The 15,438-nt window shown below is 44.0% G+C and overlaps 1 protein-coding gene across 1 annotated transcript in view; it reads left to right on the top strand.

The window, feature by feature from the left end:
- The window catches only part of CHSY1 (chondroitin sulfate synthase 1), a 61,257-nt gene extending 46,495 nt beyond the window's left edge, over positions 1-14,762 (top strand). The window contains exon 3 of the mRNA XM_075346011.1: positions 10,668-14,762. Coding sequence (XP_075202126.1) covers positions 10,668-12,260 — 1,593 coding nt within the window. The 3' untranslated portion in view covers positions 12,261-14,762. The remainder of the gene's footprint in view (positions 1-10,667) is intronic.
- Positions 14,763-15,438: the final 676 nt, after the last annotated feature.

Raw genomic sequence — 15,438 nt, 5'->3', positions numbered from 1 at the left:
CACGGTCTCAAGATCCCAGAGCTCTGGCGGCAGACGCCTTAGTTCAGGATTGGTCGCAGTTTCAGCTCCCTTATGTGTTTCCTCCGCTGGCACTGTTGCCCAGAGTGTTACGCAAGATCAGGGCCGACTGCCGCCGCGTCATCCTCGTCGCTCCAGACTGGCCGAGGCGGTCGTGGTACCCGGATCTGTGGCATCTCACGGTCGGCCAACCGTGGGCACTACCAGACCGACCAGACTTGCTATCTCAAGGGCCGTTTTTCCATCTGAATTCTGCGGCCCTCAACCTGACTGTGTGGCCATTGAGTCCTGGATCCTAGCGTCTTCAGGGTTATCTCAAGACGTCATTGCCACTATGAGACAGGCTAGGAAACCAACGTCCGCCAAGATCTACCACAGGATGTGGAAAATTTTCCTGTCGTGGTGCTCTGCTCAGGGTTTTTCTCCCTGGCCTTTTGCCTTGCCCACTTTTCTGTCCTTCCTTCAATCTGGACTGGAAAAGGGTTTGTCGCTCGGCTCCCTTAAGGGACAAGTCTCAGCGCTCTCTGTGTTTTTCCAGAAGCGCCTAGCCAGACTTCCACAGGTACGCACGTTCCTGCAGGGGGTTTGTCACATCGTTCCTCCTTACAAGCGGCCGTTAGAACCCTGGGATCTGAACAGGGTGCTGCTGGTTCTTCAGAAACCACCATTCGAGCCAATGAGAGATATTTCTCTCTCACGCCTTTCGCAGAAAGTGGTTTTTCTAGTAGCAGTCACTTCACTTCGGAGAGTGTCTGAGCTAGCAGCGCTGTCATGCAAAGCCCCTTTCCTGGTTTTTCACCAGGACAAGGTGGTTCTGCGTCCGGTTCCGGAATTTCTCCCTAAGGTGGTATCCCCCTTTCATCTCAATCAGGATATCTCCTTACCTTCTTTTTGCCCTCATCCAGTTCACCAATGTGAAAAGGATTTGCACTTGTTAGATCTGGTGAGAGCACTCAGACTCTACATTTCTCGTACGGCGCCCCTGCGCCGCTCGGATGCACTCTTTGTCCTTGTCGCTGGCCAGCGTAAAGGGTCACAGGCTTCCAAATCAACCTTGGCTCGGTGGATCAAGGAGCCAATTCTCGAAGCCTACCGTTCGGCTGGGCTTCCGGTTCCCTCAGGGCTGAAGGCCCATTCTACCAGAGCCGTGGGCGCGTCCTGGGCTTTGAGGCACCAGGCTACGGCTCAGCAGGTGTCAGGCGGCTACCTGGTCGAGCCTGCACACTTTCACGAAACACTATCAGGTGCATACCTATGCTTCGGCGGATGCCAGCCTAGGTAGACGAGTCCTTCAGGCGGCGGTTGCCCACCTGTAGGAAGAGGCTGTTTTACGGCTCTCTTACGAGGTATTATTTTACCCACCCAGGGACTGCTTTTGGACGTCCCAATTGTCTGGGTCTCCCAATGGAGCGACAAAGAAGGGAATTTTGTTTACTTACCGTAAATTCCTTTTCTTCTAGCTCCAATTGGGAGACCCAGCGCCCGCCCCTGTTTTTTTGTGTACACATGTTGTTCATGTTGAATGGTTTCAGTTCTCCGATATTCCTTCGGATTGAAGTTACTTTAAACCAGTTTATAATTCTTTTTCCTCCTTCTTGCTTTTGCACCAAAACTGAGGAGCCCGTGGGAGCACGGGGGGTGTGTAGGCAGAAGGGGAGGGGCTTAACACTTTTAAGTGTAATACTTTGTGCGGCCTCCGGAGGCATAGCCTATACACCAATTGTCTGGGTCTCCCAATTGGAGCTAGAAGAAAAGGAATTTACGGTAAGTAAACAAAATTCCCTTTTGCTGCAGTGCATTTCACACTTCCAGGCTGATTTACAGTCCAAATGTCACAATGCCAAGTTAATTCCAAATAAAACCTGCAGGGGGTTGATACTACTTGTAGGCACTGTGTGTGTGTGTGTGTGTGTGTGTGTGTGTGTGTGTGTGTGTGTGTTTTATTTTATTTATACTCACCTAGGGGTAGTCCGGTCCGATGGGTGTCACTGCTCTCTGGTCCGGCGCCGCCTCTGCTGCAATCTGTCCTATCCCGCCCAGGCCGGCATTGCAGTCCTGCACTGGCGCACTTTGATCTGCCCTCAGCAGGACAGATCAAAGTACTCCAATGCGCAGATGTGAGGAAAGGTTAAAGTTCACCCTGGCATGTGCACTACAATACTTTGTTCTGGCCTGAGCAGGACCTCCATGCCAGCTAGTGTGCATATTAAAAAGGTCCGTGGAGCCTCTATTAGGAGTCTCACCACAGAAACCAGCCAGATATCCCTCCGGGAAGGGCCCAGCCAAGGGGTGACTCTTTTTAGGAGACCACCATATTAAGTGGCCCTTTTAGTCAATATCCAACGTTTTGACAAGTTTAAAGATATGACAAGGGAAATACCAAGGCCAGGTATCCATCCACAGACAGCTGTTTCAGGGTATTGCCCCTCATCAGTGTGGAGTAGGATTCTGGCTGTGTGGGCTAGTGTGCATGACATAGGATGTGTCAGAAGGATGACGGCGATCACCGCAAAGAGGAGGCGCCGGACTGGAGAGCAGCGATGCCCATCGGACTGGACCACCCCCTAGGTGAGTATTTTATAAAAGTGTTTTGTTTTTTTATGTTCTAGAGAGCGGCCTGGGCTCTTATACAGCCTTCTGGAATGCTGTATATAAGAGCTCACTGGTGGGGGGTGGCTGCAGCTCATAAGGGAAAAACCTGGTGACAGGTTCCCATTTAACCTCTGCACAACACATGACGTACTGGGTTCGTCATGTTTTGTGGCAGTGTAATCCCTGTGGACTGCCGTGGGCAACCCGCAGTGATCCTTCCACATGTCAGCTATTCAAATCAGCTGACATGTGTGCCTGCCAGGCACGAGTGGATCCACTGTCCACCTGTGCCTACTAAGCCCCTACTTCTCGCTGTCAATCTGAACAGCTATATGGTTCCACGGTAAGCATCAACTTACCTGGCACCATCCCAAGTCACGTGACTTCCAATGGTAGCACATGGTCATGTGATGACTTCTGTAGCTATCATGAGTCACTTTCTCTCACTGCTGGCAGACTGCCGTGAGTGAGAGGGGAGCTGCTTTTGTGCAGATCAGAGCAATGCTGCTCTGATCTCCAAGAAGGAATGAGTGATCAGACTGCTGATCGTTATAGACCCCTGGGGGACCTGGTAAAATTTAAAATTCCCATTTGCCCAATTGAAAATTAAAGGGTTAAAAAAAATAAATATACACATTCGTTATTGCCGCATTCAGAAATGCCCAAACTATCAAAATATAAAATCAATTAACCTGATTGGTAAACTGCGTAGCAGCCAAAAAAAAACAAAAATCCAAACGACAATTACGTTTTTTGGTCACCACACATTTTGCATAAAATGCAGTAACAGGCTATCAAAACGTAGCATCGGAGTAAAAAATATTACCGTTAAAAATGTTAGCTTGAGACAAAAAATAAGCAGTCACTGAGCGATGGATCTTGAAAAATGAGAACTCCTATAGGTTTCGGAGAATGGCACAAAGTGTGCAACTTTTTTATTTTTTTTTTTTTTTTTTTTTTTTAATATTTTTTGGACAACCTTGTGAATTTTTTTTTAACCCCCTTAGATAAAAGTGAAGCTATACATGTTTGGTATCTACGACCTCGTACCTGGGGCATCACCGCGACACATCAGTTTTACCATATAGTGAACACTGAATAAAGTATCCCAAAAACTATTGCAGTTTTTCTACACTTGACTTTTTTTTTTTTTTCCCGTTTTCCAGTACACTATATGGTAAAACTTATGGTTTCATTTAAAAGTACAACTCGTCCCGCAGAAAACAAGCTCTCAAGTGGCAAGATTGACAGAAAAATAAAGTTACAGCTCTTGGAAGGAGAGGGGAGGGGGAGGGGGGGACAAAACTGAGAATCGCCCGTGGGTGAAGGGGTTATTATAACATTGATATGTAAATAAGATCTAATTTCTTTCACCTTCATATCCGATCCATTTTGCCATATTCTCTTTGCCTCTACTACAGTTGGTCCTACGTTCAGGAGGAGCGCCCACCCCAACTAATATGCAAATAAGAAAGCCGCGGAGACACCATCACGTGTTTCTCAACGCTGCCAGGAAACTAGCCAGGTCTTTCACTGGGAAGGAACAACCACGGGAAGGGCAGTCTCCAGTCAAGGAGACCACCTATACCAAACATGGTATCCATCCACAGACAGCCGTTTCGGGGTATTTGCCCCTCATCAGTGTGGAGTAAGAAACTGGCTAGTGGGGGCAATGCCTAGTAAAAGACTACTTAAGCAAGCATTGTTGACCTTGGTGTCTCCGCAGTGGATATGTTGATATCCCTAAGGTCAGCAATGCTCACCCCAACTAATAGGCAATGGACACGGCTTACATATGGTCCATCTAGTGGTACGGGGGCTTTCTCAGTTATATGTATGAAGCGGTGAATACTAGAAGTGGTTAAATGTGGACATTCACAAACCTCAGGACATTTATGGCCACGTAAACCTCTGTAAACCTTCATTTGTCTCCAGCTGTCCGTCCTCGTGTGGTCGTCTGCCGGCTGCAGAGAAGGCGAAGCCTTGTGGTCGGGCATGGGCACTAAACGTGCTGTCCTGCCTTCAGAGAGGGAAACGTTTGTTCTCCCTAATTATGTGTACTCTGATGCTTATTACAGGCCTCTTCAGAAAAGACTGTTTTAAAGATCCAGTCACTTGGTGACATCTCACTTTTTTTTTTTTTTCTTCTGTGCCACATCATCGGTTTCCTCTCGGTTGAGTTTTTTTTCCCCTGGCATCACCTACATTTCAGCAGCGCATTTCCTGTGACGCCAGCCAGTGCTTTAGATTTATGGCCTTTTTTAATGTGAGATTTGTCTTGTTTTTGAGGAGGCTTCTATAAAGTGGCTTAGGCTGCTTTCACACTTTTTTTTTTTTTAACATGCGTCCTGAACGTTTAACGCAAAAAAAAACGGATCCAGTGCAAATGCGTTTTCATTTCAATGCATTTGCAATGGACTCGCGTTCACCTGCGTTATAGTGAGGATCCAGAGACTTGCAGTTTTTTAACTTTTTTTTTCAAAAACGCTACTTGTAGCGTTTTTGAGCTGCGTCCAAATACTGCAAATTGCTGGATCCTGACTATACTGCATGCAAACGTATGAACGCTGGCATGCTGATAGACAAGATCCTGCTTGCTCTACTGAGCATGCCCAAAAACCAGCCTGTCGTGATCAGTCTCTCTTCCCCCATCCCAAGAGCTGCGGAGGCTCGTAACCAAAGTAAACATCGGGTAACTTGCTTGGATAACCGATGTTTACCTTGGTTACGTGTGCAGGGAGCCCGGCTCCTAGCAGCTGCAGACCCTCGTAACCAAGGTAAACATCGGGTATCTCAAGCAAGTTACCCGATGTTTACCTTGGTTACGAGCCTCTGCAGCTGTCAGATGCCGGCTCCCAGTCTCACGTTCAGTTCCCCTCACTCCCGATCACATGACTCCAATGCCCGCCCATAAACTTCAAGTGACAGGATCCTGAAAAATAACACTTGCGTTTGCATGCGTTTTTCTTTGTAAAAACAGGATCCGCTTTTACAGCAAAAAAAATTCATGACGCATGTTAAAAAAAGTAGTGTGAAAGCAGCCTTAGGTGACATTTGCTATGAAATCTTCCATAAGTGCTGGTCGGCGTGAGCTCGGTGCACGCTCCCCAACGAGCCCTCTATCGACATTGTCTTGCTGGATTTAGAGCACAGTTTTTCATGTCGTGGTTTATATCGTTACTTTTTTATAGATTTGTTTTTTTATTTATACAGAAGTTTTCTCTCATTGGACAATAAAACTGAAATGTTGCTCCATCTTCTGGATATTTTTGTGGCTTGCATTTGGTGGTGGTCCAGGTCCATACTGTTTCAGGCACTCTGGTCCTGTGCGGATTCTGTGCCGTACAGCGGAGTTGCCGGGTTGGCAGTCTTGTGAACCCTGTTGCATTTGCTCTGTCAGTTCTGTTACCTAGAATGACCTGCTTTGGCACATACAGAGCAGCCTTCGGTTATCGGCCGCTCGGCTCGAGAGTACGCTGCTGCTTATTAACCGTGCTCGGGCTTATGTTGGCTTTGGCAGAGCTCTGCAGGTGCCTGGTCCTCATCCCTGCGTATAAATCTGCTCTGTTGCACTCGTCTGAGCGCTGCTCTTTTTCCGACCACTTCTCGCTTGTGGTTGCTTGGCACGTAACGATCAGCAGTTCTGCATGGGTTTCCACTTGTATTTTGGGGTGTGCCGTTATTTATGTGCCTTCGTACATGTAAATATAACCCTTCAGCTGCATAATTACATGCTATGTCTGCCATTAATTTTTATAGTCATACATAATGTTTGGTGCCCTCTGGCATACAAAATTGCTTAATGCACTTGGCATTATTAAAGGGCTTGGAAGAAAAGGAGTGTATGAAGCACAAAACACACAGAATTGAATATTGTCATTATCAGCGACTGTTCTTTAATGTCAAAAAAAGGGTTTCATCTCACCTGTTACAGGTTCCAAAATTCCAAAGTGTAACAAGAGCCCATTGTGGAGGGATCCGCACTATTAGAACAACTTATATTTCATCCTTTAAGACAATCCGCATGGAAAAAGCCACCGCCTTGGAATTTGTTTGTAAACCGATCTTGTCTAAAGGATGAAACAAGTTATTTATTTTTAATAGTGACTGTTCCAATGCTAGGGCTGTTTGGCAACGTTTTCCACGACCCCGTCAGTTGGCTAGGGGGTCGCTGCTACATCACCACACAGTAGAAGTGAATAGGATTATTGTGATCCCCAAGGTACTGTGGCACAAAATCTGACGCAGATGCACTTCTTGCCACTTGCATGTCACAATACCCTCATGGTCACACTCGCTTGTATAGCACTGTGATATAGCGGTGACGTATAGTGGTTCTTGGTCATGTGACTGTCGCGGGCAAAAATGGCTATGTAGTACCATACTGACTGTTTTTGTTCACACAAGCAAGAAGTAGAGCAGTGTCGACTTCACGATTGGACACTTTACCAATCTTCTCCCCCCTGCCCATTTAAGTATGGGACTTAAACATTGTACACAGCTCTAAGGTCACTATCTCCAGATACGCAGTGTTTATGGTGCAACAGGCTGCTCCTCATACACACTGGACCGTATCCTATATGTATAAGATGACGCTCTTGACCATGGATGACTCCTTTCTAGACGATGCGTTAGCAGAAATCTCTTCCCTCTCTCTGAAAGCTTGAGGAGTTGGCCTCGGTATCTGCATGTCCATCTCCCGGCAGTGATGACCCTGAACCCGTCCTTTTTAATAAGGCAGCACACATTGCTCGCACTTATCCATTGATAACTCATTATACACGGGGCCTTGTTTATGAAATATGCTACATCGCAGCCTGAATATGCAGTACAAACTCTGCCTGTGATGAAATCCTCAGGGACGCCGTGCAGGCTGGAGGCCAGCTTCTCTATAAAACGGGCCTTCTTTTTAGCCCGTCTTACCCAATGTGTTCTACTCTGCCTGGCAGGAGCGTGTCTTCATTAAAATCCCACAACACAACGCATGCTCTTTAGTTGGAATTTTGGAAAATGGCCAGAGTAGTCCACAACAGCTGTACCACAAGCATTCCTCCCCTAATGGATGAGGGGACTGTAGGGCGTTCACAGGTCTTAGGTAAACAGACGTGGATTGGTGTCCTCTCGTGAAATTTGCAGTTAGAAATGGCAGTAAAAAAGTATATGGATGTTCTTTGGGAGGGGGGGATAGTGTGTATAATAAATGAAGAAGAAAATTATATAAATATTTATATATAAAAAAATAAATTAAATAAATATTTTATATATAATATATACTGGTGTGTGGTTTTAATACCTTCAGTTCTTGTTTTGTGTAAGTGTCCTTGCTGCTTTAGCACAAATGGAAACTGTGGTATGCAAAGTTCACATCCTAGTGTTTTTCTGTCTGTACATCCCCCACTGGCCAGTAAATAATGCAAGTTATTTGCAAAAACATTGTGATCATATTTTAGTGGGGGAGGGGAATTGTTTTTTTTTGTTTAATGTATAAAGGCTTTTATAGCTATAGTCGGCTAAACCTGAAAATGCTTGAGGATCTAAATGTACTTTTATGTAGTATTGTGGTAAAAATCATTTTTTGCGGTTTTTATTTATTTATTTTTTTATGTTCAGATGGAGTTATAAAAAACTAGTATCCATAACTTACTGCATGACTTCCCTGGCTCTCCAGCACAACCACTCTGACGTGGTTGACTCCATTGATGTCTCATGAATCAGTCATCCCATACAATTTTTTATTTTATTTTATTTTTTTTTTCCTGACAACCCCGCCCCACCCCCGCCTGCTTGCTCCATTTTTACTCGGTGTCCTTACCCTAATAAGTATAATCATGAACAAGACAAGTCACCAACTGGTACAGGAGAGAGAGGACCCTGCCGGCGAGGACTCTGTCTACTAGGGATGGGCTATGATACAGTAGGGGACGGGAGAGATGGTTGCCTGGTGGTATAGCGGACTGAGGGTTACTACAGGTTGTAGGCTTGTCAGAAGAGGTGGGTCTTCAGGTTCCTTTTTGAATGTTTCCACAGTAGGCGAGAATCTTGATATGTTTGGGTAGAAAGTTAGAGTATGGGGGATATATAAGAGGGGAGTGGAGAATGAGATCTTTGAGGATCGGAGGTTGCATGCAGGTAGGTACCAGACTAGGTCACAGAGGAGCAGGTGGCTTTCTTTGTCATGGTTAGTTTTGTCCAGTACAAATGGGGAAAGTGACGGGATTTGCAGAGGAGAAACTGGGAATAGCTGGTGGATTAGGCTAGTTTCACACTTGCATTGAACTGTATCCGTTGCATTGCGTTGTGTAACGGATGCAACGGATGTGTTGCATATAGTGGCGCAACGGATGCTGCAAAACAACGCAATTCGTTTTTGATTTTTTTTTTTTTTTTTTTTTTTTTTCCCTTTTACCAGCGGCAGACTATTGTGAACGATCAGCTGATCGCTCCCTGCAGCCGGCCGCCGGGTGATCAGCTGATCGCTCCCTGCAGCCGGCCGCCGGGTGATCAGCTGATCGCTCCCTGCAACCGACCGCCGAAGATCAGCTGAGCGCTGTCACTTGCCGGCGCCCGGGCATGCCGGCGGGCGCTCAGCTGAGCGCTGTGACTTGCCGGCGGCCGGTCGCTCAGCTGAGCGCTGTCGCTTGCCGATGGCCGGGCGCTCAGCTGAACGTTCGGCCACCGCGAGCCAAAATAAAGTTTGATTTAAAAAAAAAAAAGAGCATGCGCAGTGAAATCCAGAGGATTCCGCTGCTCAAAATAACGTTACATGCTGCGTTCCTCCCGCTGGGCGGAAGCAACGGAGCGTCGCCCAGCGGAAGCAACGCAGGTCCTTTTGGTACAATTCGTCACCCATACAAGTCTATGGGAAACAGCGGAATCCGTTAACGGATTCCGCTGTTTTCCAAAAGGGCGGATTGTAACAGAAGGAAATAAACGCAAGTGTGAAAGTACCCTTAGTCAGGCAGGATAGTTTTAAGATAGATTTGAAGGGGTGCGAAAGTGTTAGAAGGGAGGCCACAGAGCAGAAGGTTGCTGTAGCTGAGGTCTGAGATGAGGGCATGCATTAGTGTTTTTGCAGATTCTTGGTTAAGTAATGCATGGATCTGGGAAACATTTTTGAATTTGCTTTAGTAAGAGTTGGAAAGTGCATGGATATGTGGCTTGCAAGAGAGCGCAAAGTCAAGGGCTATTCCGAGGCAACGATTATGCGGGACTGGACAGAGTGAGCAGCCATTGACTTTACTGGATAGGGCTGGGGAGGGGGGGGGTTGACTTAGTTGGAGGGGGGAGGGAGTTGATTATGAATTCTGATTTGTCCACGTTAGATATTACAAATCAAGCGTCGATAAATGAAATGGCTGACAAATTGTGGAATTCTGGTTAGTAAGGACATGATATCTGGTCCAGAGAGGTAGATCTGCATTAGCATAGTGGTGCTACAGAGAGCCGTGGGACTCTTTGCACTGTCCTAGGCCGAAGGTGTAGGTGGAAACTAACATGGGTCCTAGAACTATATACTAAATATACATGGTGTTTTCTACTACTGGCCTTATGGAGTAAAGTCCGCCTTTAAACATTGCTGAGATTAATAAATCCTGCGCTGTCAGCATGCTGCACTCCTCCGTGGTTATTAAGCAGTGTGACGAGTATTCGCATACTCTTCTTGTTCCCCAGACTTCTTAGGAATTTGCTGTAGTTCTCCTCTTGTAGCCCCCACACACTCCACGTTACTGTCCCGATGCACTACACTCCTTGTCCACAGTGAATCTGTTCTCCATGTCTTTTCTTTGCATTTCTAAGAAACTTTCAAATTCCTTACATTCTTCTTCTAAAAGTTTGGAATTACACATGGCTTAGTTTTCATCGCTATCTGACGTTAGAAGACCAGGTGATAAGCTGAGGCCTATTATGTGCATTTGTAGAGTGGCTGTGTAGTGTTTCATAGTATAAAGGGGATTATAGTCTTTGTTGTAGTTAACATTTCATCTAAACCATGTAAAGAGAATTGTACAATATAAAGCAATGGAAATTTAAAACTTTTTTTTCTTTTCTTCCCCCAGATGCAGCAATTATTTTATGAGAATTATGAACAAAACAAAAAGGGCTATATTCGGGATCTTCACAACAGCAAGATTCATAGAGCAATCACCCTCCACCCCAATAAGAATCCCCCCTACCAGTACCGTCTGCACAGTTACATGCTGAGTCGTAAGATCGCAGAGCTCCGTTATCGCACTATTCAGCTCCACCGGGAAATCGTGCTTATGAGCAGATACAGCAACACAGAAGTTCACAAGGATGACTTGCAGCTGGGAATGGCTCCCTCTTTTATGCGCTACCAACCCCGCCAAAGAGAAGAGATCTTGGAGTGGGAATTTCTCACTGGCAAATATCTGTATTCGGCCTCAGATGGACAGCCTCCTAGGCGTGGGATGGATGCCTCACAAAAGGAAGCTCTTGATGATATCGTAATGCAGGTTATGGAAATGATCAATGCAAATGCCAAAACCCGTGGTCGTATTATTGACTTTAAAGAGATTCAATATGGGTACCGCAGGCTTAATCCTTTGTATGGAGCAGAGTATGTTTTGGATTTACTCTTGCTGTACAAAAAGCACAAAGGCAAAAAAATGACAGTACCTGTGAGGAGACATGCCTACCTCCAACAGACATTCAGCAAAATTCAATTCATGCAGCATGACGAGATCGATGCAAAAGAGCTGGCCAATAGAATAAATCAAGATTCAGGTTCTTTGTCATTTCTTTCTAATTCCCTTAAAATGTTTGTCCCTTTCCAGCTCACCTCATCCAAGGTTGAACACAAAGAACTCAAAGATATGAAGGTCAACATACTGGTGCCATTGTCTGGTCGCTATGAAATGTTTAGTAGGTTTATGGCTAACTTTGAAAAGACTTGTCTCATTCCCAACCAAAATGTGAAGTTGGTAATTTTGCTCTTCAATTCTGATGCCAACACTGACAAGGAAAAACAAGTTGATCTCATGAGAGATTATCGGGTAAAATATCCAAAGGCTGATATGCAGATCTTACCGGTAACTGGAGAGTTCTCGAGAGCTATGGCCCTAGAGGTCGGAGCTTCTCAATTCACCAATGACTCCTTGCTCTTCTTCTGTGATGTCGACTTGGTATTCACTACAGAGTTTCTTCAGCGCTGTAGGGCTAACACCATCCCTGGCCAACAAATGTATTTTCCCATTATCTTCAGCCAATATGACCCCAAGATTGTCTATGCCGGAAAAGTTCCTAGTGACAACCCTTATGTGTTTACACAGAAAACTGGTTTATGGAGGAACTATGGTTTTGGCATTACGTGTGTCCATAAAGGAGACCTTATTCATGCCGGAGGCTTTGATGTTTCTATTCAGGGGTGGGGACTGGAGGACGTGGACCTGTTTAATAAGGTTGTACAAGCAGGTTTAAGGCCTTTTAGAAGTCAAGAGGTGGGTGTGGTCCACATACACCATCCTGTGTTTTGTGACCCTAATCTTGATCCTAAACAGTTCAAAATGTGTTTGGGGTCAAAAGCATCTACTCATGGTTCTACCCAGCGGCTTGCTGAACTTTGGCTCGAGAAAAATGACTCTACATTTGGTAAAACCATTCACACAAATGACTCTGTGAGGACAGCCTAATAAGCCAGCACTGCTGGCTCAAAATGAACCTCTTCATAGCCACCTAATTTATTTTTTCAGACTTTTTTTTTTTTTTTTTTTTTTTTTTAGGTAAATAGTTTTGTTAATGTTTTATGAAGAGTTGTTAGTGAATGAGTGTTTGTTTTTTGTTTTTTTTTTTTTTGGGACATTGAAATGTGATCAGTATTTGCCTTGCAACATTGCAATATGACAACTTGAACAGTTTTGTGATCAACTCCTTGTATTCTCACATTCCATGATACCTAATTCTTCTACTTTACTCCATGTCCTAACGCAAAGTCTGCATTGTGTTAATTTGTACTGTCTGTTTTAGGAGCGGCTTCAAATCTGTATAGTAAAATATAATTGACTTTAGAGGGAAAAACATTTTCATATTTGACACCAAGACATTACTGCTTTTAGGTTTTGCATCTTCATGTCAGCCTGGATGCAGGTTTTATTTAATTTTTTACTCAACTTGCAGACCGCCATTGACCTAAAATGTTGGCAGTGGGCACATTACTCTAAATGATGATCTTGAACGTCCATGCAGAGTAAAGAAGCTGCACGGAGATTGTGGAGCTAGTTGTTGGACAAGGCAGTTGGGTTTTTACCATCTCTGCCTTCCTGATAACTGTACATCGCACTGAATAAGCACTGCTTACAGTAGAGGAAGTGCTACAAAGCTTCCACCTCCTGTTCTAGAGATCCTGAGCATGCCACTGATTTCCCCCCCCCCCCACCCTCCCCCACCCAAAACATGCGAATTTCCATGATCTTGTGAAATTAAGACAAACTGGGGATAAAAAAAAGTAAAGGCGAAGTCCCTTTTTTCCTAAAGGCCACGTCTCACTAAGCGACATCGCTGCTGAGTCACTGTTTTTGTGACTCAACAACGATCTTGCTAGTGATGTCGCTGTGTGTGACATCCAGCAACGACCTGGCCCCTGCTGTGAGGTCACCGGTCGTTGCTGAATGTCCTGGACCATTTTTTTTTGGTCGTTGCTTTCCCGCTGTGAAGCACACATCGCTGTGTTTGACAGCAAGAGAGCAACGATCTGAATGTGCAGGGAGCTGGCTTCTGCAGACGCTGGTAACCAAGGTACACATTGGATAACCAAGCAAAACGCTTTGCTTGGTTACCCGATATTTACCTTGGTTACCAGCATCCGCAGCTTCTAGAAGCCTTCCTGCACACGTAGCCAAGGTACACATCGAGTAACTATAAGCAAAGCGCTTTGCATAGTAACCCGATGTGTACTATGGTTACTAAGCAAAGCGTTGTTACACGGGTGGCTGATGTCTGATCACTGTGGAGATTTGCCTGATTGACAGCTCACCAGCGACCATGTAGCGATGCTCCAGCGATCCCTGCCAGGTCAGATCGCTGGTGAGATCGCTGGAGCGTGTCTTAAGTGTGACTGTACCTTAAGCCCCATCCTCGTTGAAGGTGTGAGGGGGAAAAAGCAAAAATTTTTGCTGCGGAAATGAAAATACCATTTTGTAGTTTTGATGATCCCTTCTGGTTAGAAATTTTTTTTTTTTTTAAAATGTCAAATGTATAATATATATACAAAAAGAACGTGCGTTGTCATAAACCGTGGATTGGCGGGTTCAAGTCTTGAACAGGTTAATGTGAAATGTATACCAAATATTAAGAAATTATGCAATGAACATTTTTTTAATTTTTTTTATTTTTAACTAGGTTTCTAGTTTTTACAATGTTGAATGTCTTGATGGTTAATAGATTGTAAAAAGCCATAGCAAAAGTTTAAAAAAAAAAAAAAAAAAAAAAATTTCTTCCCGTGTCGGTTTACAAAAACGGGTCCCCATTCAGTGAAATGACACGTTCTAGGAAGGCCATGGTACACTGCAGGATCTGTATGTACGGACTCAAGTAGTTTGCAAAACCCTTATGCCGTTGCAACCATCTAATGTGTCCTTAATGTTGATACTGGAATTTTGCCACCTCCGAAGCTCCTAATGTGTTAGTCTTTCACGTTTTTCATGACCAAATGCTTGCACATTCCCAACATCTCATCTTGTCTGTTAAAACGTGTTTTTGTTTGGATTTTTTTTTGTGCCTTACCTCTGTTTTAAGTGGACACTCCATGGGTTAATTTTTATAGAATTTTTTTTTTGTTTCCCCCTACTGTATTCTTCCGATCACCCTGCTCCTCCCGACTAATCAGGTATACAGTACAAAGTTGGAATGTATTTTAGGAATCAAGTGAAAATATTTCATCAATTGTTTTTTTTTATATTTAAAATAATTTGACTTTTTCCAGTGCCTTAAATGTCCTCTCCTCTTTTTGTGAAAGGGGGCAGTGCAATGGATATGAGGCGCTGATGTCTGTACCAAATAGAAGATGGCAGCTCTCCAACCAGAGCTCTGGCTTCATCCTTCTCGTACAGGTTTTGTTGTTTTGGGTGGGAGTGATATGGACACTGTTTTTAAATTATTGGGATTTTTTTTTTAATATGTATTTTTCTTTTCATCACAGTTTTTGACTTCTTAAAATGTTTAATAAAATGTTTAAAAGAGAAAGAAATGAACATGACTTTTTAATTTCACATTGGTTAAAGTAAACACATCTAATATGACTGTAACACGGTGCCATATACAGTGTGTCCTTATATCTAAAATTTCTGTGTTCTCTTTGGTTTCTGATGGTCCAGGTTATTAAAAACCCAAACCAACAATTAGCCTCGATTTTAACCATATGTAAACATATTGCAGTGCTACGCACACCTTTTCCCCCACTGTAATAAATAAATTAGATATGTGTGTGTGTGTGTATATATATATATATATATATATATATATATATATATGTATGTATGTATGTATGTATGTATGTATGTATGTATGTATGTATGTATGTATGTATGTATGTATGTATGTATGTATGTATGTATGTATGTATGTATGTATGTTATATATGTATATATATATGTATGTATATATATAATATATATGTATATGTATGTGTGTATATATGTATGTATATATAATATACACCAGACCCAACAATGCCACAGGCTGATCGCCTCCATGCCACGCTGCATTGATGCAGTAATTCATGCAAAAGGAGCCCTGACCAAGTATTGAATGCATTTACTGTACAGACTTTTCATTAGGCGCTAACATTTGAGTTTAAAATCATTTTTTCAGTTG

The sequence above is a fragment of the Anomaloglossus baeobatrachus genome, chromosome 4 (assembly GCF_048569485.1).
Source record: "Anomaloglossus baeobatrachus isolate aAnoBae1 chromosome 4, aAnoBae1.hap1, whole genome shotgun sequence".
Classification (NCBI taxonomy): Eukaryota; Metazoa; Chordata; class Amphibia; order Anura; family Aromobatidae; genus Anomaloglossus; species Anomaloglossus baeobatrachus.
This window is presented reverse-complemented; position numbering and strand designations above follow the sequence as displayed.